Genomic DNA, 25,643 nt, shown 5'->3' with positions numbered 1-25,643 from the left:
TTTAAAGAGCTGTAGGTTTGGGCTGGAAAGGTGGCTCAGTGGTAGAGCACTTGCCTTGCATGCATGAGGCCATGGGTTCAATTCCTCAGCACCACATAAGCAAAAAGGAAAAAAAAGCTGGAAGTGGCACTGTGGTTCAAGTGGTAGAGCGCTAGCCTTGAGCTGAAGAGCTGAGGGATAGCACCCACGCCCAGAGTTCAGGCCCCACAACAGGACACCCCCCCCCCCCCCCCAAAAAAAAAAGAGCTGTTGGTTTATTCAATCAAACATTATCTCTTAATTTTATCTCTTAATTTAGGTACTACAGAAGACTATGGGCTTTTGTTACCAGATTCTTACAGAACCAAATGCTGATCCTCGGAAAAAAGATGGAGCTTTACATATGATTGGCTCTTTAGCTGAAATACTTCTGAAGGTATTTCTTCTTTACATCTGTGTGTATAAGTATTTAAATTACCAGTTTTCCTGGAAACAGTAGTTACAGTTGTTACCACTTTCCCTATCTAATTCCTAGACATTTTCATTACCTTGAGTTGAAAATTGTATACATTAGCAGTTACTCTGTTTTATACCAAGTCTCTAAGCCCAACCTACTCCTATTCCAAATTTTGTCTCTAAATCAGGTAGTAATATATATATTTTATATATATTATGTAATATACTGTTACATGCTTCACAACAAATCTTACGAACATTACACTAAATCAAAATGTCACTGAAAATGAACATATTATATATAATATATATGTGTTTTATATATGTGTGTTAAGACGTAGCTACACACACACACCTCAGATACCCACATAATTTTGTTTTTGAGATGTAGTCTTATTTTGCTGCTGCCTGAGTATATATTTTTTATATATTATATAACTATATATTTTGTTTATTTATTTTTTTTGGGTCTGTGATCCCTCCAGGATCCTACATGGCATTTAATTTTCATGTCTTAGGTTAGGTCTTCTCCAATTTTGCAAGTGCTAGTCAGTTTTTAATGTTTATTAATGTGCAGTTCAAATATTGTCTGTATTTTTGTTTGTTTTGCTATAATGAAGATTAAACCAAAGTCTTGTGTATGTTAAGTGAGTACTGTACTGATCTATAATTCTAGTCCTTAGTGTTTTTTTGTTTTGTTGTTTGAAGGGCTTGAACTTGGGGCCTGGGTGCTGCCCCTGACCTCTTCAGCCTAAGGCAAGAGCCCCTCCCACTTGAACCATAGTGCCACTTCCAGTTTTCTGGTGGTTAATTGGATATTAGAGTCTCCTGGACTTTCCTTGCCTGGGCTGGGTTTGAACTGGGATCCTCAGAACTCAGCCTCCTGAGTAGCTAGGCATTAACCAGGTGCCCAGCTATCTTTTAGAATGTATCTCATTGCATAGCTCCGAGCAGACCTGAACTTGTTGTGTGGCCCTGGCTGTTCTCAGACTTTAAAGCCACTTTTTGAGTGTTGGGATTACATATGTTTTATTAACACTAGATTTTGTAATTGCTTTCTAATTCAAACAAAAATTTTTAACATAAAAATGTGCTTAGTGTGCCTGCCTGAGGCCAGAGCATTTTGACATCAAAGCCATCCTATACTATTTAGTGATACTCTGTCTTCATCCCCTCCCTAATATAATAATACTCTGGGCACTGGTGTCTCACACCTGTAATCCTAGCTATTCAACGAAGCTGAGACCTGAGGATCACCGTTTGAAGCCTGCCCTGGCAGAAAAGTCCCCATGAGACTCTTCTTGCCTCCCAATTAACTACTCAAAAACTGGAAGTGGCACTGTGGCTCAAGTGGTAGGCCCCTAACCTTGAGCACAGAGATGTTCAGGGACAGTGCCCAGGCCCTGAGTTCAAGAACCACAACTGTAAAAACAAATAGATTTTTTTGGTTATAGGTCCTAAAAAGGTATCAATATAAGTGTGTATTTGACATCAATAGTCACTTTTTGCTTGAGCCATGCCTTCAACCATTTTTGTTGTTGTTGTTTGGTGCTGAATTTAGGGCTTGAACTCTGGGCTTGAGCACTGCCCCTAGCTTTATCTGCTAAAGGCTAGTGCTTGCTCTACCTCTTGATCTATAACCTCCACTTCCACCTTTTTGATGCTTAAATGGATATAATAGTCTTATCAACTTCCCTTCTCAGGCTGGCCTTGAAACAGTCCTCAAATATCAGCCTACCTTTGTAGCTAGGATTATAGGCACTAGCCACCAGTAAGTGTCCCAGAACTTGGTTAGTATTTTGGGGGAGAGAGGTGCTTGGGCTTGAACTCAGGGCCTAGGTGCTGTCCCCAAGCTGCTTTTGCTCAAAGCTAGCGTTCTGCCACGTGAGCCATAGCTCTACTTCAGCTTTCTGGTAGTTAATTGGAGATAAGAGTCTCACAGACTTTTCCTTCCTGGACTTGCTTCAAATCATGATTCTCAGATCTCAGTCTCCTAAGCAGCTAAGATTATAGGCATGAGCCACTGATGTTGGGCTCTAGTCTAGTACTCTTGTTGTTGGCTGTAGGCCTGAACTCAGGGCCTGGGCACTGTCCCTGGGCTCTCTTTTGCTCAAGGCTAGTGCTCTACCACTTGAAGCCTCAGAGCCACTTCCAGTTTTCTGGAAGTTAATTGGCAATAGTCTCCCAGACTTTCTTGCCTGGGCTGGCTTTCAACAATGATTCTCAGATTTCAGCCTCCAGAGTAGCTAAGATTTCAGGTGCTCAGCTTTCTAGATGTTGTTTTTAACCCTTGTGTATCAGCTTGAAAATTGAGATAATGATAGTTGAACTATAATAAAATAAGTGTTTGTACTTACAGAAAAAGATCTACAAAGATCAAATGGAATATATGTTGCAAAATCATGTGTTCCCTCTATTCAGCAGTGAACTAGGCTACATGAGAGCAAGGGTAAGTTTTGAAGCTACATTTTTAATATATTTGTATCTCAAAATGTTTTTGTATTGAAACTTGTTATATATTCACTTTAAAAGTTATTTCACTTACAACTTAAGTTTAAAATAAATCTTTAAATGGCTACTACAGTGTGTGCATAGTTTCCATCTGTGTCTGGTAGCATAGTCTGTCTGTGTTTTGCATTCAGACTTGCTATTCACACAAAATCATGTAGCCAAAAACCAACTTGGGATCATAGTACTGGTCTAGTGTTGTCTGTTTGGACACACCTACCACTGGCCAGCCTCCAAATTCCCGCACACAGAATTCTGGAAAGAGCTTGGGTTGGGAAGTAATTAATGAAAGATAATTATAGCCTATCAGTGTTTTGTTTTTTTTTTTTAAAGGCTTGCTGGGTTCTTCACTATTTTTGTGAAGTGAAGTTTAAAAGTGATCAGAACCTCCAAACGGCCTTAGAGCTGACACGAAGATGTCTGATTGATGATAGAGAAATGCCTGTAAAAGTAGAAGCTGCGATTGCACTTCAAGTATTGATTAGCAATCAAGAAAAAGGTAAAGATTTGTGTATCAAAAACAATGAATGTCTTTACATATGATTTTTACCAGTAGAGTTAGCGTATTTATTATGTAAAATACTTATGAGTTTTGTTTTGTTTTTGGTCAGTTGTGAGGCTTCAACTCTGGGCTTGGGCACTGTCCCTGCGCTCTTCAGCTCAAGGCGAGCGCTCTACCGCTTGAGCCACAGCGCCACTTCCATACTTGTTAGTTTAAAAGTTCTGAGCTGGGAAGGTGGCTCAGTGGTAGAGTGCTTGCCTAGCATGCATGAGAAACCCTGGGTTCCATTCTCAGTACCACCTAGTGGTGCTGTGACTCAAGTAGTAGAGCACTAGCCTTGAACAAAAGAAGCTCAGGGACAGTGCCCAGGCCCTGAGTTCAGGCTCCAGGACCGGCACACAAAAATATTTTTCTTTTTCTCTTACAGCTAAAGAATATATCACACCATTTATCAGACCTGTAATGCAGGCTCTTCTTCATATTATAAGAGAAACAGAAAATGATGATCTTACCAATGTCATTCAGAAGATGATTTGTGAATATAGTGAAGAAGTTACTCCTATTGCAGTAGAAATGACACAACATTTGGTATGTAATCCTCTTGACAGATTCTTTGTTTTGTGGCAGTACTGGGGCCTCACACTTTTACTTAATACCATTGTTTAACCATTTGAGCCACACCTCCACTTCCAGCTTTTTGCTGGTTAATTTGAGGTTAGTATCTGATTTGACTGGCGGTGTGATTTCAAAGCTCAGTCCTCAAATCTCAGCCTCCTGCATAGCTAGTCTTACACGCATGAGCCAATAGTACTCAGTTTGGTATGTTTGTTTTTTTTTTTTAATCTGTCTTTGGGCCTGAACTCTGGGCCTGGGCACTGTTCCTCAGCTCTTCAGTTCAAGGCTGCACTCTACCACTCGAGCCACAGCACTACTTTCAGCTTTTTCTGCTTATGTGGTGCTGAGGAATCGAATCCAGGGCCTCATGCATGCGAGGCAAGCACTCTACCACTTAGCTACCTTCCCAGCCCCATTGGTTTGGTAGATTCTTTTTTTTATTTTATTTTTTACTTTTATTTATTTATTTGTTGCTCGTGGGGCTTGAACTCTGGGCTTGGGTGCTGTCCCTGTGCTCGTCAGCTCAAGGTGAGTGCTCTACTGCTTGAGCCACAGTGTCACTTCCAGTTTTCTAGTGGTTTATTGGAAATAAGAGTCTCATAGTCTGGTCTTTCCTTGCCCGGGCTGGCTTTGAACTGTGATCCTCAGATCTCAGCCTCCTCAGTGGCTAGGATTACAGGCATGAGCCACCGGTGCCCAGCTGGTAGATTCTTTTTTTTTTGGGTCTGGTCGTGGGGCCTGAACTCTGGGCCTGGGCGCTGTCCCTCAGCTCTTCAGCTTAAGGCTAGTGCTCTACCACTTGAGCCACAGCGCCACTTCGGGCTTTTTTTTTTTTCTTTTGGCATATGTGGTGCTGGGGAATCAAACCCAGGGCCTCATGCATGCAAGGCAAGCCCTCTACCACTGAGCCACCTTCTCAGCCCCCCAGCTGGTAGATTCTTAAGTAATTTATTTCTCACTTTGTTCTTTTGGAGAATTGTCTTGTCTTGAGCTTGTATGCCTTAAGCATACTAGACAAACACTTTATCACTTAAACCATTCTGCCAGCCTTGTTCTTACTTTACAGATAGAAAATGTGAGTATGCCAGGCCCAGTAGTCTCACACCTTCAATCCTAGCTACTTAGGAGGCTGAGATCTGAGGATCATGGTTCAAAGTCAGTCCCGTCAGGAAAGCTCATGAGACTCTTATCTCCAATAAACCACCAGAAAACTGGAAGTGGAACTGTCATCCTAGTGGTTGAGTTCTTGCCTTAAGCTGAAGAGCTGAGGGGCAGTGCCCAGGTCCAAAGATCAAACCCCACAACTGACAAAAAAAAAAAAAAAAGAAAGAAAATGTGAAGTATTTAAAGGTTAAATAACTTGTGTATGGTAGAAACTAGAGTTTATAGTCTTAATTATTTAGGCTGCATCTCTGTTGTTTTGGAGTACTCAAAACAATGAGTTTGGTTTTAAACAGAAAAAATGAACAAATGTGATTGGAAGGATTATATTAGAATACTGTATGTAATATGTTACCAGTCTTTTTTATTTTTCATTACTGGAGGTTGTTGTTTGTTTTTTTGTTTTGTTTTTTTGTCAGTTGTGGGACTTGAACTCTAGGCCTGGGTGCTGTCCCTGAGCTCTTTAGCTCAAAGCTAGCACTGTACCACTTTGAGCCACAGCGCCACTTTCTGTTTTCTGGTGGTTTATTGGAGGTAAAAATCTCAAGGTCTTTCCTGCCTGGGCAATCCTCAGATCTCAACCTCCTGAGTAGCTAGGATTACAGGCATAAGCCACTGGTGGCCAGACATTACTGGAGTTTTGGACTCAGCTTCTTGCTTGCTAGGCTAGTGTTCTACTTCCTGCCAAAAATTTTTTCTATTGTTTGAGCTCCCTGAACTTTTAGGCTATCATCTTGCCTCAGCACCATGACTATCTAGGATTACAGGCACTTTGCTCTGCTCATCTTTAGCCTGTACTATTAATAAAAATGTTTATATATTACGGTCATTACTTATTTGCGTTATTTAACTCAACATTATCTCTGAAAACCCCTAAATGATATGTCAAGAAAAGCCAAGAGTTTATTTTCCTATATAGTGGCAGAATAGGATCCTTTGATTATTGAGCCTAAGCTTATAAATTTATTAATCACCTGGAAGCCATTCATTTGTTGTGCTGTCCCAGGGAAAACATGGACTCTTGCCTATAATATTTATTATTCAGGATGCTGAGATCTAAAGGATCATGGTTTAAAGCCAGCCGAGGCAGAAAAGTATGAGAAGCTCAAATCTCCAGAATAACCACCAAAAAGCCAGGCTGTGAAGGTGTTATCCAAGTGGTAGCAAAGTCCAAGCCAGCCTGTAGCATGTATGTCTGAATTCTGAGTACACAGAAGGTTGAATTAGGATTATGCATTTTGAGGCCAGCCAGGGCTACATAGTGAGACTCTATCTCAGACAAAATAAATCTTGGGCGAAACTGTTAATATTGCTTCAGTGGTGGATTTGAGTTGCATTTTCTCCACTCTAGGCAATGACATTTAACCAGGTAATCCAGACTGGGCCAGATGAAGAAGGAAGTGATGACAAAGCAGTTACTGCTATGGGAATTCTGAATACAATTGACACACTTCTTAGTGTGGTTGAGGATCATAAAGAGGTAAGATAATGGTTCAGTGTTGCACAAGTTTTAGGGAAGGTCATTTTATAGTAAGTATTCAGTGGTTTGGGGAAGGCTTTGACTTAGGTAATTATGACCATCTCACCCATTTTGATTTGGGCATTTTTAATTCCTTTTTCAAAAGATACAATTGATAGCTTAAATATTTAAGTTCCAAAAAGCTAGGTAGGTTTAGGAAGCAGGTATTTGTTTGTTTGGGATTTGTTTGTTTTTTGTTTGGTAGGTCGTGGGGCTTGAACTCTGGGCTTGGGCTCTGTCCTGCGCTCTTCAGCTCAAGGCCAGCACTGTACCACTTGAGCCACAGCACCACTTCCAGTTTCCTAGTGGTTTCTTGGAGATAAGAGTCTCATGGGGGGGCTGGGAAGGTGGCTCAGTGGTAGAGTGTTTGCCTTGCATGCATGAGGCCCTGGGTTCAATTCCTAACACCACATGAGCAGAAAAAGCCGGAAGTGGCACTGTGGCTTAAGTGGTAGAGTGCTAGCCTTGAGCTGAAGAGGTAAGGGACAGCGCCCAGGCTCAGAGTTCAGGCACATGACTGACCAAAAAAAAAAATATCTCATGGGCTTTCCTGCCTGGGCTTTGAACCTTGATCCTCAGATATCAGCCTCCTGAGTAGCTAGGATTACAGGTGTGAGCCACCGGCGCCCGGCTAAGATTTCATCTTTTTGTTGTTGTTTTTTTTTTGGGGGGGAGTGGGTGGGGGTCCAGTCATGGGGCCTGAACTCTGGGCCGGGGCACTGTCCCTCAGCTCTTCAGCTCAAGGCTAGCGTGCTACCACTTGAACCACAGCGCCACTTCCGGCTTTTTTCTTTTTGCTTATGTGGTGCTGAGGAATCGAACCCAGGGCCTCATGCATGCAAAGCAAGCGCTCTACCACTGTGCCACCTTCCCAGCCCCGATTTCATCTTTTTGTGTCTCAGGATTTTTGGTTCCCTGTTAGGTTATGTTTCTAGGTTCCATAAGTATGGTGATACATTGTTAAGTGTACTATCACCAATTTTCATTTAAATATTACTTTGGGACAACTGGTTTCCAGGTTCTACTGCTCACTCTTCCTGTGTGGTCTTTATCTTTACTAAACTAACTACTAAAGTAACTATTTTAAAAAATGGTTTTGGCTCAGTGCCAGTGACTATTAGGTTATGTTTCTCTGATCCAGAAGTGTGATGAAAACTTGTAAATACCACCAATTTGCATTTGAAGTTTACTTTGGTTTGGCCCATCATCAGTGCCTCATATCTGTAATCCTAATTACTCAGGAGGCTAAGATCTGAGAATTGTCATTCAAAGCCAACCTGGACAGGAAGTCAGCCTTCAATAAATCACCAAAAATCCAGAAGTAGAGCTGTGGTTTTAAGTGGTAGAGCACTAGCCTTGAATAGAAAACTAAGGAACAGTACCCAGTTCCTGAGTTGGAGCCCCACTACCAACATACAGAAAAAAGTAATTTTGCTTTGAGAAATTCTGTATAATATATAATAAAATTTACCAATAACCATTTAAGCAATTAACTAGTGTTAATATACATTCAAATTGTTCTGCAATCATTATCATTCTCTTTGCCTCTCCCCCTCCCCCACTTGGTCATGAGGCTTGAAATTAGGGCCTGAGGGTACTTTAAGCCAAAGCAACAGTTCTGCTTTTCTCTTGGTTAATTGGAGATAAGAGTCTCATGGATTTTCCTTCCTGATCTGGCTTTGAACCATGATCCTCAAATCTCTGCCACCTGAGTAGCTAGGATTACAGGTCTGAGCTACCAGTTGTCCTTTGGAAAAATAAGGGAATAATTTGGAATTTTAGATGTTGAATCGCCTAAAGCATACAAAAAAATAAAGGACAGAAAACAAACTGATTCTACTTACTCATTACCTAATTTATTGCATTTTAGCATTTTTACATTGTTTTCTTAAGATTTTATTTCCCAACAAAAATTAATTCAGCCTCTTTCCTTTTTTCTTCCTCTCCTTCCTTTTTCCATTGATGTAGTATATTGAATATGGGGCCTCATGTACACTACACTGAGCTATACACCAGATCCAGCAGTTTAAGATACAGTTGAATCTTGTCCCTACTCCCTTCCATTCCCTTGGAGTAACTACAGTGTGAATTTTGTGTTGATAGTTTCAGTGCAGATACATCTGTTACAAAGCTTTATATTCTGTCCCTGTCTCTCACCCTTTCCCTTTCCCTGTCTTCCCCCTCCCTTTTCCCCTCCTTCTCCCTCTCTCTGTTTGTCTCTTTTTGTGTGCCAGTCCTGGGACTTGAACTCAAGGCCTAGAGCTAGCATTCTGCCATTAAAGCAACATCTCTACTTTGGGCCTCTTCTTCCCCGCCTCTCCCCCACCCCTCCCCCCCAATAATTAATTGGAAATAAAGAGTCTTTTGGACTTTGCTTCCTATGTTAGCTTTGAGCTTTGGATCCCAACTTCCTAAGTAGCTAGGATTACAGGCTGGAGCCACTGGTGCCTGTCTAAAATTTTGTATTATAATTGAAGAAGCCATAAAAACTCTTGCAAATTTTCTTAAAAAGTTGGAAATACATTATGTACTATTTAAAATGGATGTTCTGTTTTTATATTTGATTGGTATATACATTTATTAATTCTCTCATATTCATCTCTTAATATTCTGACGTCCAGGCTGGGATGTAGCTCAATGGCAAAGTGGTTGTCTTACAAGTATCATGTCCTGGATTCAGTCCCCAGTACCAAAAAAACAAACCAAAAAACATTCTGATAGCTTTCATAGATTTGGAGTCCAATTGAGGAGCTCACTAATAAGTAAAGAAGAATTTGTGTTTTCCTTTCATCTTGATTGGGTGGGCCCTGGGTTCACATTTTCATAGATCAGTATGTAATATAACTTGAAAAATGAAAACCACTGTTGGCATTGGAAATGACTATTGACATTGCCTTCTTCAAATCATTACTCTTTCAAATCACTGTGACTTGATTTCTATTTGGTCCTAATTGGTCTATATTTACATACTTTAAAAAAAAATTACATGTCCTGTTTTCTCCAGAATGTTATTTTTTATAAATAAGGTAGGTAATTTCTTGTGGTTTTCTTACAGTAATGATACTACATGAAATTTCCATTTTGAATTGGTTCATAATTTCATAATACATGTCAGTTCCAAATAGACAAATAATAATGTCTTAATATTTATCTGTAGTAAAATATTTTACTATTTTAATAATTCCTTCCTTATTGTTCCCCTTCCCCCCCTTTTTTTTAGATAACCCAGCAGCTTGAAGGAATCTGCCTACAGGTCATTGGTACTGTTTTACAACAGCATGTCTTAGGTATAATAACTCTAATTGTGTTAAGCATTTAGTACTAGTTTATATGATTAAGATTTTTATTGATGACTTGGTATTTTCTTTTAGAATTCTATGAGGAGATCTTCTCCTTAGCACATAGCTTGACATGTCAACAAGTGTCACCACAGATGTGGCAGCTGCTACCCCTTGTATTTGAGGTCTTTCAACAGGATGGCTTTGATTACTTCACAGGTAAAGTCAACTTATTGGGGAAATACTAAGTAATTTTGTGCTCCCACCCTCACTTTTTAATTTTAATTTATTATTTGAACACATACTCTTGAGTACTTAACTTTTTAAAATATTTTTATGATTTTTATAAATTTTTATGCTGGTCCTTGGGCATGAACTCAGGATCTAGGTGCTGACCCTGAGCTTCCTTTCCTAAAAGCTAGCACTCTACCTCTTAAGCCACAACTCCAGTTCTGGCTTTTTTGATAGTGTTGGTGGGGTTTTTTTGTTTTTGATCAGTCATGGGGCTTGAACTCTGGGCCAGAGCGCTGTCCCTCAGCTCTTCAGCTCAAGGCAAGTGCTCTACCACTTGAGCCACAGTGCCACTTCCGGTTTCTGGTGGTTTATAGGAGATAAGAGTCTCCCGGTCTTTCTTGCCTGGGCTGGCTTGGACTGCAATCCTCAGATCTCAGCCTACTAAGTAGCTAGAATTACAGGTGTGAGCCACTGGTGCCGAGCTGTTATTAATGTACTGTAGCACCTGGCTATAATGTAGGTATTTTTTGCTTTTGTTGTTTTTTTGTTTTGGATCCGGTCTTGGGGCCTGAACTCTGGGCCTGAGGGCTGTCCCTCAGCTCTTCAGCTAGCACTCTACTACTTAAGCCACAGCGCCACTTCCGGCTTTTTTCTTTTTGCTTATGTTATGCTGAGGAATTGAACCCAGGGCCTCAAGCATGCAAGGCAAGTGCTCTACCACTGAGTCACATTCCTCGCCCCTATAGTGTAGGTTTTTGATAAGAGTCTTAGATTTTCCTGCCTGGCTTGGCTTTGAACTGTGATCCTCACATCTTAGCTTCCTGCATAGCCAGGGTAACCCAGTGCCTGGGTAACATTTTGTTAGCAAATAACAGGTCAACAAGGACCTAAAAGCATTCTGTTAATATTATAGTTAGTGTTTTTAAAAAAAAAATACACTCCATAACTATTCCATATAAATGTATTTATAACCCAATACTAAATACAAAGGAGTTTAATTAACGTTGAGTTAAAAACTGAGTGACAAGCCCGGGCGCTGGTGGCTCACGCCTGTAATCCTAGCTACTTAGGAGGCTGAGATCTGAGGATCGCGGTTCAAAGCCAGCCCGGGCAGGAGAGACCGTGAGACTCTTATCTCCAATAAACCACCAGAAAACCGGAAGTGGCGCTGTAGCTCAAGTGGTAGAGCGCTCGCCTTGAGCTGAAGAGCTGAGGGACAGCGCCCAGGCCCAGAGTTCAAGCCCCACAACCGACAAAAAAAAAAAAAAAACTGAGTGACAAATTATAGGCTTGCCTTTCCCTTGGAGGTTTTTTTCCCATATGCAAACAATTTAGTAAAGGTATATAATCATTGCTTTTTATTAATACAGACATGATGCCTCTTCTACATAATTATGTAACAGTTGATACAGACACACTTCTTTCTGATACCAAGTATCTGGAGATGATATACAGTATGTGTAAAAAGGTAAGTCGTTTTCAGATGTCAGATTTTGAGTTGCTATTAGAACATTATGCCGATACATGCAATACCACATTGTGACAAACATATCAATCATGGGTATAACAGAATTAAAGGCTTAACAACTTATTAACCTATTCAAGTGTTTAACTTCAGGAGGGTAGGGGGAATGGGAAAAAGGTGAAAGAAATGAAGCAGTGCAGCTCATTGGACCCAGAAGAAAGTGAAAGAGATGGTAGGGTGGGACTGGGAGAAAATTGGAAAACAGAAGACACTATAAGAAAGGAAATGTATTCATTACCTGACCCATGTAATTGTAATCGCTCTGTATATCACCCTTATAATAACAATATTGTAAATTAATTATTAAAATATAACCAAAAAACTGTAGAGGGCTAGGGAATGTAGCTCAGTGGTACAGCATTTGCCTTCCATGTGAAGGCCTGTGTTCAAGGGAAGGAGGAAGAAAGGAAGGGTAGATGGGTGTATGGACCATAGACAAAATAAACAGGTAAAACAAAGAAGAAAAGAAACATCTTTGAAGTTGGGCACTGTGGCTTAAGCCTATAATCCTAGCTACTCAGGAGGCTGAGATCTGAGGATGGTGGTTTTAGAAGCCAGCCTGGGCGGGAAAGTCGCTGAGAATCTTACTTCCAATTAGCCACCAGAAAACCAGAAGTAGAGCTAGGGCTCAAAGTGGTAGAGCACAAGCAGTAAGCAAATAGAGCTCAGGGACAGTGCCCAACCTTCAGGTTCAAGCCCTGAGTGACACAAAAGGAAAAAAAGAAATCTATGTCTCTTAAAACTCCAGTAAAAACAAGAGTTTTATAAATGTTTTGAGCTGGGTGTCAGTGGCTCATACCTGTAATCCTAGCTACTCCAGAGTCTGAGATCTGAGGATTACAGTTCAAAGCCAGCCTGGGCAGGAAAGTCTGTGAGACTCCTCTCCAATGAACTACCTGAAAACCAGAAGTGGTGCTGTGGCTCAAGTGGTAGAGGGCTTGCGTTGAGCTGTAGAGCTAGGTACAGTGCCCAGGCCCATAGAGTTCAAGCCCCACAATCTGCCCCCTGCACCCTTACCTCCCCTCCCCCCAAATAAATAATGTTTTGAGTTTGAGAGTGCTTGGAGCTTACTTTGAGCTGGTTTTCTGATATCAGAAGAAGCCCCTTTTCTGTCCCAGCTGTCTTTGGAAACTCCCTCTCCCCTCCTTACTTAGCTTTCTGTCTTGTGAAAGCTAGGATTTCAAGTATAATCAGTGCTTGGCTGACATCTGAATATTTGTGTATACTGGTTCGAGGGCTTGAACTCTACTCCTCTGTGCTATCCCTAAGCTGCTTTGCTCAAGGATCACTTGAGCCATATCTCTACTTTGGCTTTTTGCTGGTAAATTAGAGGTAATAGTCTCCAAGACTTTCTTTCTCAGGCTGGCTTTAAATTGTGATCCTCAGATCTCAGCCTCTTGATTAGTTAGGATTACAGGCTTGAGTCACTGTTGCCCTTTATAATACTGGATTGAGTTTTTTTAGGTGGTCGTTGAGCTTGAATTCAGGGCCTGGCCATACTGTCCCTGAACAGTTGCTGAAGACTGGTGCTATGTCACTTTGAGCCACAGTGCCACATCTGGTTTTCTGGTGGTGCTTACTCGAGGGGCTGGGGAAGGTGGCTCAGTGGTAGAGCGCTTGCCTTGCATGCCTGAGGCTCTGGGTTCGATTCCTCAGCACCACATAAACAAAAAGAAAAAAGCTGGAAGTGGCACTGTGGCTCAAGTGGTACTAGCCTTGAGCTGAAGAGCTGAGGGACAGCCCCCAGGCCCAGAGTTCAGGACCCACGACCAAAAAAAAAAGAGAGAGAGAGAGAATCTTACTCGACTTTTCTGCCTGGGCTGGTTTTAAATGGTGATCCTCAGATCTCATCCCCCTGAGTATCTAGGATTACATGTATAAGCTACAAGTGCCCAGCTAAAATCTGAGATTTTTACATCAAAGTATGCTGCCATTTCCTGAGAAATCAACAGACAGTTATATGGTATATGTTACTTGATTTTTTTTTTTTTAACTAATAGAATTTTTTTGGGGGGGGAGGGGGTCAGTGGGGCTTGAACTCTGGGCCTGGGTGCTGTCTCTCAGCTCTTCAGCTCAAGGCTAGTGGTTTACCACTTCAGCCACAGTGCCACTTCTGGTTTTGTGAATGGTTTATTGGAGATAAGAGTCTCAGGAAATGTATTCATTACCTGACCCATATAATTGGAAAAGATATTATTTCTCTGGTTTAAATATCTTGGAGCCTTGTTGCATTTTAATTTCTGTGGTTTTTAGGTTCTTACAGGAGTTGCAGGAGAAGATGCTGAGTGTCATGCTGCAAAATTGTTAGAGGTCATCATTCTACAGTGCAAAGGGCGTGGCATTGATCAGGTCAGTAAGGCTAACTTCATATTTGAGGCTTAAGAGAGCTAATCTTTCCACTCTTTAATCAGAGAGGGAACATTTAGTATGTATTTTGTACAATATTATGCCCATTTAAAATTTAACAAGAATTAATAATGGTCATGTATTTAATATGTAGAGAAATGTGACAGTTTTATATGTGCTTTGTTATCATTCAAGGTAGCTTGAAGACTTCCAATAGGTTAAATTTTCATGGTCAGTTTAAATAGGAACCTTGTGAATCCATAACTGATAAATGGTCAGGCTCTAATAGCTGAGTGAAAACTTCATTTCTCCAAGATTAGATTTTCTAGTGCAATGCCTTTAAATTAAATTTGGGTCATGTAATGGGGCAAAAGGTTAGTTATGTAATAAGTTAATATGGGCAGATTAGATACTATTACTTAAAGTTTTGAAATATCTTGGATTCTTTCTTTACAGTGCATTCCCTTATTTGTGGAGGCAGCATTAGAGAGACTGACAAGAGAGGTCAAGACAAGTGAACTTCGAACAATGTGCCTGCAAGTTGCAATTGCAGCTTTGTATTACAATCCACACCTACTACTCAATACCTTAGAAAATCTGCGCTTCCCTAATAATGTTGAACCGGTTACAAATCATTTTATTACACAGTGGCTTAATGATGTTGACTGTTTCTTAGGGTAAGTGAAATAAATTGGAACTTTATGAGGAGCTCTTATCATTTTAATTAAATAAAGAAAAAAATTTTATTTTATCTCTTTTTAGGCTTCATGATAGAAAGATGTGTGTACTGGGTCTTTGTGCTCTTATTGATATGGAACAAATACCACAAGTTTTAAATCAAGTGTCAGGACAGATCTTGCCAGCTTTTATCCTTTTATTTAATGGATTAAAAAGAGCATATGCCTGTCATGCAGAACATGAAAATGACAGCGATGATGATGATGAAGCTGAAGATGATGATGAAACTGGTAAGGCATTGGTGATGCAAAAATATAAAACATACCTTGTTATAAATACCATTGGCTGAACTTGTTTGCTGGCCTTTGTCCCAACAAATCTATGATATAGCCAAGTTCTGTAAAATTGGTTAATTCATAGAAAGATTTGTCTTCTCACTAACTGTAAAAGCACCAGTTGCTCATACCTGTAATCCTGGCTACTCAAGGAGGCTGAGATCTGAGGATCAAGGTTCAAAGCCAGCCCAGTCAGGAAAGTCCTGAGACTTATCTGCAATTAACCACCTGAAAATCAGAAGTGGCACTGTGTGGCAGAGTGCTTGCCTTGAGCTGAAGAGCTGAGGGACAGCACTAGGCCCAGAGTTCAAGCCCCACACCCAACACATGCGTGCACGCACACACACACACACACACACACACACACACACACACACACTCTTGACTCTACATATGTTTGGCACTGGAAAACAAAAGTAAATAAAAGCCAGGTACAGTGATGATTCAATATTTTTTTTTTATTTTATTTTATTTGAGAACATACTGTACAGAGGGGTTACAATTACATGGGCAGGATAATGCATACATTTCTTACCAAGCATTGCAGCCTCCTTCTTTGTTTACCCTTCACCTCCCTTCCCAGCCTTCCCCCTGCCCCCTTGATTCAATATTTTTATAATCTCTATTTTTGTACTCCTTGTTATGTCTCAGATTGGGATAACAGAGCCTTTCTGCCTCTTGACAGTGGTTTTTGAAAAACAAAAAATATGGAGGTGGTTGCTTATACCTGTAATCGTAGGCTAAAGCAAAAAGAGAATTTGAGTCTAATATAGGCTTTATAATGTAATTCTCAAATTAGAAATTATATGGATTTATATTTTGTTATCAGTATTTAGTTTGTACCAGTTCTCAACCAGGAGAACTCAAGGGCAAGTAAAATATTTCAAGATATTCAATCCTACATAAAACCTTTTGGGCTGGGAAGGTGGGTCAGTGGTAGAGCGCTTGCCTTGCATGCCTGAGGCCCTGGGTTCGATTCCTCAGTACCACATAAGCAGAAAAAGAAAGCCGGAAGTGGCACTGTGGCTCAAGTGGTAGAATGCTAGCCTTGAGCTGAAGAGCTGAGGGACAGTGTGCCCAGGCCCAGATTTAAGGCCCACGACTGGACCCCCCAAAAAAAAAACCTCTTGCATTAGGAGGTGTAGCTCAGGTTTGTGATGTGTCTGTTTATTGTGAGATGTATTTAAATACAACTTCTTGGAACTTGAATTTTATGATTTGTAATTTTTACTGCAAGTGTTATGTAGCTGTCACTTTGGTTAGTAACAAAATATTTCAGTATCAATCTTATGACTTTGCAGAGGAACTTGGGAGTGATGAAGATGACATTGATGAAGATGGGCAAGAATATTTGGAGATTCTGGCCAAGCAAGCAGGAGAAGATGGGGATGATGAAGACTGGGAAGAAGACGATGCTGAGGAGACAGCTCTGGAAGGCTACTCTACAATCATTGATGATGAAGACAACCCTGTTGATGAGTATCAGATATTTAAAGCTATATTTCAAAGTAAGTCAGCTAACTGAATGGAGCCATTTCATTGAAGAAATCTGTTATTTGTGCCTCTTTTTTTTTTTCTTCTATTTTTTTGTGGGGTTTTTTTTTTGGGGGGGGGGGGGTCCGGTCGCGGGGCCTGAACTCTGGGCCTGGGCGCTGTCCCTCAGCTCTTCAGCTCAAGGCTAGCGCTCTACCACTTGAGACACAGCGCCACTTCTGGCTTTTTTCTTTTTGCTTATGTGGTGCTGAGGAATCGAACCCAGGGCCTCAGGATTGCAAAGCAAGCGCTCTACCACTGAGCACCTTCCCAGCCCCTGGGTTTTTTTTTTTAACACTTAAAAAAAATTATTATCTCTTAAGTAGTTGTACAAAGAAGTTCCCATTCTACAAAGCAGTATATGAATACAAGGTGTCTGACAACATTGTTACCCATCGCTCCTAATATTTGAGCCTGTTCTTTAAGGTCAAAGCAAATTATTTCTAATCAAATTTGGGTTTGAGTTTAAGATTATTTTTTCCTCATTATTTTACATTTGGGTATTTTTAGATTTGTTTTTCAGTATACTGAGGGGATTTTTGGTTTTGGATTTTTTTTGTGTGTGTGTTTTTTTCTTTTTTGCTAGTCCTAGGACTTGAACTCAGTACTAGGCACTGTCCCTGAGCTGCTTTTTGCTCAAGGCTAACACTCTACCACTTGAGGCACAGTGCTAGTTCCAGCTTTTTCTATATATGTTGTAGTGAGGAGTCAAACTCAGGGCTTCATGCATGCTAGGCAAGCACTCTACCACTGAGCCACAGCGCCACTTCTGGTTTTTTAGTGATTTATTGGAGATGAGAATCTCACAGACTTTCCTGCCCAGGCTGGCTTTGAACCGAGAGCCTCAGATCTCAGCCTCCTGAGTTGCTAGGATTACAGGCATGAGCCTGTTTTGTTTTTAAGACAGGGTTTCACTTTGTAGCACAGCTGGCTTTTTAACGTCCTCTTGCATAAACTTTCAGAGCTGAGATAACAGGCATATGCCATTACATTCAGCTTTAAGTACCTTTATTCATTCTTCTCTGGTTTACCTATCAAGGCTGTATGACTATCCATAACATCATCAGTTGCAATTCAGCTTTCTTTTTTTCCTATGTTCTGTATTAACTAATTTAATTCAGCATTTTAAATTAGGACAGCTGGCAGGATTTTAGCTTTAACTAAGATTTTTGGATTATACATACCTAAGTATTCATATACTTCTGGATGTGTCAAAGTATATAATTCCAGAATACTAGATGCCATTTTAGTTACTAGCATTTATTTGGATTTCAAGGTCTATTAGACCTATCTTAATAAATTAAATTCCAATGCTATTTAAAACTATTTTCCCTGGGGCTGGGAAGGTGGCTTAGTGGTAGAGCGCTTTCCTTGCATGCATGAGGCCATGGGTTTGATTCCTCAGCACCACATAAGCAAAAAGAAAAAAAGCCAGAAGTGGCACTGTGGCTCAAGTGGTAGAGCACTAGCCTTGAGCTGAAGAGCTGAGGGACAGCACCCAGGCCCAGAGTTCAGGCCCCATGACCAGACCAAAAAATAAATAAATTTTAAAAAAATAAATAAACACTTATTTTCCATGTAGTTATTCCTGTTTATCATTCCCACATAGAAATTTTTCTTATTGTACAGAGGGTAGAAACTTTTTTTAATTTTCTTTTTCTCTCTCTCTCTCTTTTTTTTTTCCCTTTTGCCGGTCATGAGGCCTAAACTTTGGGCCTGGGCACTGTTCCTCAGCTCTCCAGCTCAAGGCTAGAGCTCTACCCCCTTGAGCCATAGTGCCACTTCCAGCTTTTTCTGCTTATATGGTGCTGAGGAATTGAACCCAGGGCCTGATGAATACAAGGCAAGCACTCTACCACTGATCCACCTTCCCAGCCCAACTTTCTTTTTCTATTGTTACTATAAAAGTGATACACAGGGATGTTCCATAACTCAGGTAATGAGTAGGAGTAGAACTTTGATACAGAACTGTTAACCAAGTTTTAAGTATTCTAAGACCATGACAAAACAGTTGTCATTTAATTGTTTTTTTTTCTTTCTTTTTGGTTTCCATATTAGAGTAAATTGTAAAGCCTTTTGTCTTGATAAACATGTTTTTGTTTTGTTTCTTTTCCCCAGTCATGGGGCTTGAATTTGAGGCTTGGGCACTTGAGCTCTTTTGCTCTCAAGGCTAGCACTCCACTACTTGAGCCACCGTGTCACTTCCAGAGTTCGATCAATTGAAGATAAAATGGCACTGGGGACTGGTAACTCATGCCTGTAATCTTAGCTACTCAGGAGTCTAAGATCTGAGGATTGCAGCTCAAAGCCAACATGGGCAGGAAGGTCCATGAGAGGCTTATCTCCAATAATGCACTCAGAAAACTGGAAGTGGTGCTGTAGCTCAAGTGGTAGAGCGCCAGCCTTGAGCTGAGGAGCTCAGGGATAGTGCCCAAGCCACGACCGACCTTCCCTCCACCTCCCCCCCCCCCCCCCAAAAAAATGTCTAATGGCTAATTGATGGTTTTTGGGTTTGAACCAGGCCCTCATACATTCAAAACAACCACTCTCTATCACTGAGTTTTATCTCCAGTCAGGAAATGCATGATAAGAAAGTGTGCAAGCCTGGAGTTGGTGGCTCATGCCTGTAATCCTAGCTACTCAGGAAGCTGAGATCTGAGGATCTCCCGGCAGGAAAGTGTGTTTTGTGGGGCTTGAACTCTGGGCCTTGGCGCTGTCCCTCAGCTCTTCAGCTTAAGGCTAGACTTCTGCTTGAGCCATAGCTCCATTTCTGGCTTTTTCTGCTTATGTGGTGCTGAGGAACCAAACCTAGGGCCTCACGCATGCAAGATAAGCACTCTACCCACTGAACCACCTTCCCAGTCCAGGTAAAGCTCTTATCTCCAATAAACCACTCAGAAAACCTGAAGTGAAGCTATGGCTCAAGTGGTAAAAGCTTGCCTTGAGCTGAAGAGCTGAAGGATAGAGCCCAAGTGGAGTTCAAACCTCATGACTGACAAAGAGAGGCGGGGGTTGGGGGGAGGAAGAGAAATAGAGTGTATCTATCCTAAGACTTGAACTCAGGTGCTATGCTTGAGCTTCTTTGCCCAATGTTAGCAGTCTACCACTGCTCCACTTTCAGCTTTTTGGTTAATTGGAGAGAAGAGTCTCACCGACTTCACTGCCCAGGCTGGCTTCAAACAGTGGGCCATAAACTAGTAGGGCCAAACCTAGGACTGGCAGAAAAGAAGGGAGGAAAGAGGGGGTAGAGAGAGAGAAAGAAAAGGAAGGTTGATTTTGAGTAGGCCAAACAAGTTAAGGATTTGTTTTATAACATTTATCTTTCTCCTGTCTCTACCTAGTGTTTTTAGTATCTTTTTAAGTTTAGTACTAATTTTATTTTGAAATTTGGTCATTTCCTAAGTTGGGTTAACTGTGAAGCTTTGAAGGGAGTTAATTTTATTCCTGAAGTCTTATTTGATTACTTGTGTAAAACTGAGTTGTAGACAATCTTTTACCAGTTATGAGAGCAATTAGATTTTTTTTGAGGCCGAAGGTAAACTGGACTTCTTATCCCCGTTATCTTTAAAAAAAAAAATTGGTAGGAACCATCAAGAAATTTATTTATTCATTTATTATTTATGCCGGTCATGGGGCCTGAACTCTGGGTCCAGGCACTGTCCCTCAGCTCTTCAGCTCAAGGCTAGCCCTCTATCACTTGAGCCACAGCACCACTTCCAGCCTTTTCTGCTTATCTGGTACTGAGGAATTGAACCCAGGGCCTCATTCATGCAAGGCAAGCACTCTACCATTCAACCACCTTCCCAGTCCCCTTTCATTTCTTTTTACTTTAATTTTTAAATTTTCTTAAATTTTTGTTAGTTGTAGGGCTTGAACTCAAGGCTAGTGCTCTACCACTTCAGCCACAGTGCCACATCCAGCTTTTTTTCTGTTTATATGGTGCTGAGGAATCAAATTCCAGGGCCTCATGCATGTGAGGCAAGCATTCTACCATTGAGCCACCTTCCCAGCCCTCATTTCAAAAATAACTTAAAATTCCTGATTCCTTGAGAAATATAAAATAGAGCAGAATTTTAAGTATTTTATGTGACTGAATTGGGAACAAAATAGAAAGGAACATCTGTTATTAATGCTCTATTTTCTCCTGTTTGTTTCAATACAGCTATTCAGAATCGTAATCCTGTGTGGTACCAGGCTTTGACTCATGGTCTTAATGAAGAACAAAGAAAACAGTTACAGGACATAGCAACTCTAGCTGATCAAAGAAGAGCAGCCCATGGTATGGTAGTGAAATATAACTTCTCATTCGTGTGTGTGTCTGTGTCTGTTACTTTGTAAAGCTTTAAAATTTTATGAAAGGATTTAACATTGAAGACATGTGGCCTATGTGTGTAGCTGAGTGAAATTCTTGCTTCACACATGCTAAACCCTGTTGTCCCTCTCTAGCATTCCAAATGAATTAATACAAAGGTACATAGCTATTGCAGGTGCTTGATATTCTGCTGAGAGGTTTAGGAGAAATGACCTTGGTTTTTTGTTTTTTTTTTTTTATAGTTTGTTGATTTTTAATACATAAATGAAAGACTACTTTGTGTAGAGATTGAATATTGCTTTTCAGCTCAAGGTGATAGTTTGATAATGGAAAGTTCTGTTGCAGACGTGGGTTTTTGTTTGGTGTTGTTTTGTCTTTGGTGTCAGCAATGGAAAATTTACTTCTGCATAAGGTTGTGGCATCAGCCAAAAATCTGACAAACAAGAACACAGGCTGTGTCCCTATATTCATCCTTAAGGAAACAGGCCCTGCCTCTTAGCTTAAATTGGTTGAGCTCAGGTTCACAGTCTGCTCATAATTGGCTGGTCTGATAGGATAAAATTCTTTACATAAAGTGACTTTTTTTTTTTTTTTTTTTACATAGTGAACAGAACAAAGTCTATAATATACACTAGTTTATCTTCTATATAGTACACATTTGGAGTTGGAGAAAGACTAAAAGTTTTTATTTTTTTGTTTTCTAGAATCCAAAATGATTGAGAAGCATGGAGGATACAAATTTAGTGCTCCAGTCGTGCCAAGTTCTTTTAATTTTGGAGGCCCAGCACCAGGGATGAATTGAGTATATCACTTTCTTTCCTGCTGTGTGATTGTAGTGAAGAGCTTGTGTTCCTCCTAGTAGTGGTTCCAGAACTGGTTCATGTTATCTATTCTAAACTAATTGATCAATAGATGGACAAGAAAACCCCAGGAGGTGGGACCTGATCATGCAACCTGGCACTGGAAGAAAAACCAGAGGGATTGGGGTAGGGAAACTTGGGGAGGGGGTATTTTCTTTATTTTTTGAAGAAAGTAAGATCCAGACTCTGAAGCTTCAAATGACACTGTGGAAATCTGAAACGAGGGGATGTCATGAAGGCAGCTTTTCTTTTTCTGAGGAAAAAAAATAGGCATGGGCTACAGGACTATTTAAAATGTCTCATTTACAGTATAAAGCTCAAAGGTAGATGTAATTTTTACACCTATGAGTATTCAATTTCTGTCTCTTACCATTGGGTAACCTTTATATGTAAATATGATGAGGTAATCTGATAGCCTTATTCATTTTCTTCATCATTTCATTCATCAAAGATTGTTCCCATGTAGATTATTGGACATTTATTGTAGCACTACATAACTGATTTAAAAATCTGTAAATGAATTAGCACTTTCATATTGAAACAAGCCTGCTAGCCTATGTATAAAAGCAAAAATGTTTGCTGTTTATAAGAAGGGATATAATGGGGTGGGGGTAGGGTAATTTCAGGTTAATTATTAATTTAAAAATGAACTAGCAATTTTGTACCTGGTAACTTTGTGGTGCACTCACCTCTGATAGTGACTTGAATTCGGTATGTAAAAAGGGGTTAGTGATATTCATTGCTGCTAAAAATGGCAACTCCCTCTGTGTCCTCTTTTTTTTTTTTTTCTTCCTTAAAGTTCTCAGTGTACAAGTGGATATTTGGATATAAGACCTTACTGTAACAAATAGGAAAGGTAATATCTGAAGCGTGTAAATTGGATATATGAAGTTCTACTCTTAAAGAGGTGATCTTAGAGTATGGCTAAACATCTATATATGCAATCTATTAAAAGAACTTAATTCGGCTATTATGTCGTGATTTGATTGCACTTTTGTTCTTAATTATAATTATCTCCTTCCCATTGGCCTGTTTTTATCTTGTATAAGTACACAAAATACACACTTCATTTGTTCTTTTAAACCGGCCTATTCCCCTTTCTCCATGTTTTCTACCCCTCTTAAAGATTGTGGTATCTGATGTTAACTACTTAGGCTGAAGGCACATGGTTCCCTCCCAAAACCACTATTGATACCACTGCAAAAACAAGCCAGCAACAAGACAGTGTAGAGAGGTTGGGTTGCTTCCCTCTCTTCCTAACTGCATGTTCAAAAAAAAGCTTTTACTGATCTTAAACATCTGTAGGATGACTCATACATTGGATTATTTTTTATATACATGTATACACAAATATTTCAAATTGAAAGCAACATCTCAGTGGATTCAAAACTACTACATGCTGTTGTCTAAAACAGATTAGAAAATTTATAACTGTAAAATGAAATGCACATATTGATATTTAAAATGCATAATTAAGAAAACTCATTGGTGTTGTGTTTTTCTTGTATACCAGTAATTTAGCCACTGCTGTTGGCACTGTTTGGTTTTCTATTTTAACATTGAAGGAGTGAAAGTATTTCCTATATTTATGAATTTACTACTAAAATCTTGGGGAAAAAAATGTCTAAGATGTGTGGCTGAAAAATGTTAATCAAGTGTGTTTCTACTCCCTTTTCCCCCAAAGTTGGACACCAAGTGTATCTTAGGTTGCTTTAGGGGATTTCACAATTATATAAAATCAGTAAAATAAAAATGGAGTTGTGTATTACAACATTGTCTACAGAGTGGAGCTCTGAATACTATTGACATTCTGGTCTTAACTTTTATTTGTCCCATTATATCTAGTCTACTTTATAAGATTTCAGAACTCACTGCTCTTTGAAAATTCCAGGTTTCACATTATTGTTACTGAAAAAAAATATCTAATAAAGGTTTTAGTTTTTCCCATGTACAGAACAAAAATTCTTGTTTTCTGAGATTTTGTTTAAGGAAATGTGTGTTGGCATGGAAAAGAAGAAAGATTTGTCTCGTGTCATATAATCCAATCTAATCTCTATAGATGTTAATTGAGACATATTAATGTTTAAATTGTAGTTTCTAATGTATCAAATATATACCTTAATCTTTATGATTTCCTTAAATTTCTTATAGATCTTAAGTCATAATGCTTGGGTTTGTATACGATGTAGTACTTTTTGTACATATAGTTGTACATAGAGCTTTTTTTTTTTAATGATAAAGCCTTACCCAGAGTTTTTTCACTTTGCTATACTTAGGATGAAACTAGAGGTAGGGGTGACCTATATGCTGCTTTGAAACAAACATGAAAAAAGGCCTTAAAAATGTCATTAAGTGCTGGTGGCTTATGCCTATAATCTGGAGGTCAAGATTTGAGGATCCTTGTTCAAAGCTAGCCCAGGCAGAAAAGTCTCAGTGAGATTTGGCTCTACAACTGGCAAAATAAAATAAAATGCTGACAGTGGTCTTGAGATTTGTTGCTCAAGTCTAGTACTCGCCCCTTTAGTCACAGTTTGACTTCCAGCCTTTTGATAGTTAATTGGAGATAAGAGTGTCAGGGACTTCACTGCCCTGGCTGGTTTCAAACCATAGTCCTCAGCCTCCTGAGTAGTTAGACTTACAGGTACGCACCACCAGACCCTACTTTCCATATTGTTGTACAGAGGGGTTACTTTTTTTTTTTTTATGTCATGTGGCATGAAATCTGGCCCTGAGCACTGCCCCTCAGCTCTTCTGTTCAAGAGAGAGTTCTCCTACTTGAGCCACAGTGCCACTTCCTGTTTTCTGGTGGCTTATTGGGGATAAGAGTTTCACAGCCTTTCCTGTCCAGGCTGGCTTTGAACCAGGATCCTCCAATCTCAAGACTCCTGAGTGGCTAGGATTAAAGGTATGAGCCATCGGGCCCTGGCATGCATTTCTTTTTATTGGACGGTGTCTCCCTTTTCTTCACTTCCCTGTAGTTTTCCCCTTTTTTCTGCCCACAAGTTACATAGATCATTTTCCATGTAATGTATACTGAATAGCATGATTATATTTTTTTCATCTTTCCTCTATTTCTGTATTCCCCTTTTACCCCCCAAAACAAATATCATCAACATTAACAAAAAATGTTTCCATATTCTGAACTTTGGGGTTCTCCCCTCAGTGTATCCTGTAGTCTATGTGTGAATATATATGCCTAGATAGATGTCCTACATAGGTTATATCCAGTTATAGTTTAGATGTAACTTCCACATATGAGAGAAAACCTATGCTGTTTGTGTCTCTGAGTTTGGTTTACCTCAGTATGGCTTGTTCTAAGTCCATCCATTTCTCTGCAGATGACACAATCTTAATTATAATGGATGAGTAAAATTACACATATAAATACCACTTTTTTTGAGCCATTTATCTGTTGTTGGATGTCGGGCTGTTTCTATAACTTAGCTATTGTGAATAGAGCAACAGTGAACATAAATGCACAGGTGTCTTTACCATATCCTGACTTGCAATGACTTGGGTAGGTGCCTGAGAAAGTTTTATATACATTTAACGTTTTCAGTGAGAAATACTAGGATTTGAACCTGGGTTCACACTTGCTGGGAATGTGCTGTAGTGTTTATCATGTCTCCAGCCCTGGTCTTGCACTGAATGTTTCCCCTTCCCTTTTGTGGTGGTTGTTGGCAATGGGACTTGAACTTTAGGCCCTGGCTACTGTCCCTAAACCTTTTTGCTCAAGTCCAGCACTCTGCCACTTTGAATCACAAGTCACAGTGCCACTTCTGGTTTTCTGGTGGTTAATTGA

General features: G+C 40.0%; 1 protein-coding gene and 1 non-coding gene across 2 annotated transcripts in view; both read left to right on the top strand.

The window, feature by feature from the left end:
• Positions 1-23,788, top strand: part of Ipo7 (importin 7) — a 72,651-nt gene extending 48,863 nt beyond the window's left edge. The window contains exons 12-25 of the mRNA XM_042691735.1: positions 299-415; positions 2,795-2,884; positions 3,277-3,442; positions 3,873-4,033; positions 6,573-6,701; positions 9,961-10,027; positions 10,112-10,237; positions 11,623-11,720; positions 14,031-14,126; positions 14,580-14,800; positions 14,886-15,091; positions 16,438-16,644; positions 20,832-20,948; positions 21,686-23,788. Coding sequence (XP_042547669.1) covers positions 299-415; positions 2,795-2,884; positions 3,277-3,442; positions 3,873-4,033; positions 6,573-6,701; positions 9,961-10,027; positions 10,112-10,237; positions 11,623-11,720; positions 14,031-14,126; positions 14,580-14,800; positions 14,886-15,091; positions 16,438-16,644; positions 20,832-20,948; positions 21,686-21,783 — 1,899 coding nt within the window. The 3' untranslated portion in view covers positions 21,784-23,788. The remainder of the gene's footprint in view (positions 1-298; positions 416-2,794; positions 2,885-3,276; positions 3,443-3,872; positions 4,034-6,572; positions 6,702-9,960; positions 10,028-10,111; positions 10,238-11,622; positions 11,721-14,030; positions 14,127-14,579; positions 14,801-14,885; positions 15,092-16,437; positions 16,645-20,831; positions 20,949-21,685) is intronic.
• On the top strand, positions 3,013-3,194 carry LOC122117949. The gene has a single exon (XR_006149265.1). It is a non-coding gene; the product is annotated as a small nucleolar RNA SNORA23 (small nucleolar RNA).
• Positions 23,789-25,643: the final 1,855 nt, after the last annotated feature.

Source organism: Dipodomys spectabilis, unplaced genomic scaffold (genome assembly GCF_019054845.1).
Source record: "Dipodomys spectabilis isolate Male_0828 unplaced genomic scaffold, ASM1905484v1 ptg000145l, whole genome shotgun sequence".
NCBI classification, from domain to species: domain Eukaryota; kingdom Metazoa; phylum Chordata; class Mammalia; order Rodentia; family Heteromyidae; genus Dipodomys; species Dipodomys spectabilis.
The sequence above is the reverse complement of the archived record's forward strand: the minus strand, read 5'-3'. Positions and strand labels throughout refer to the sequence as shown.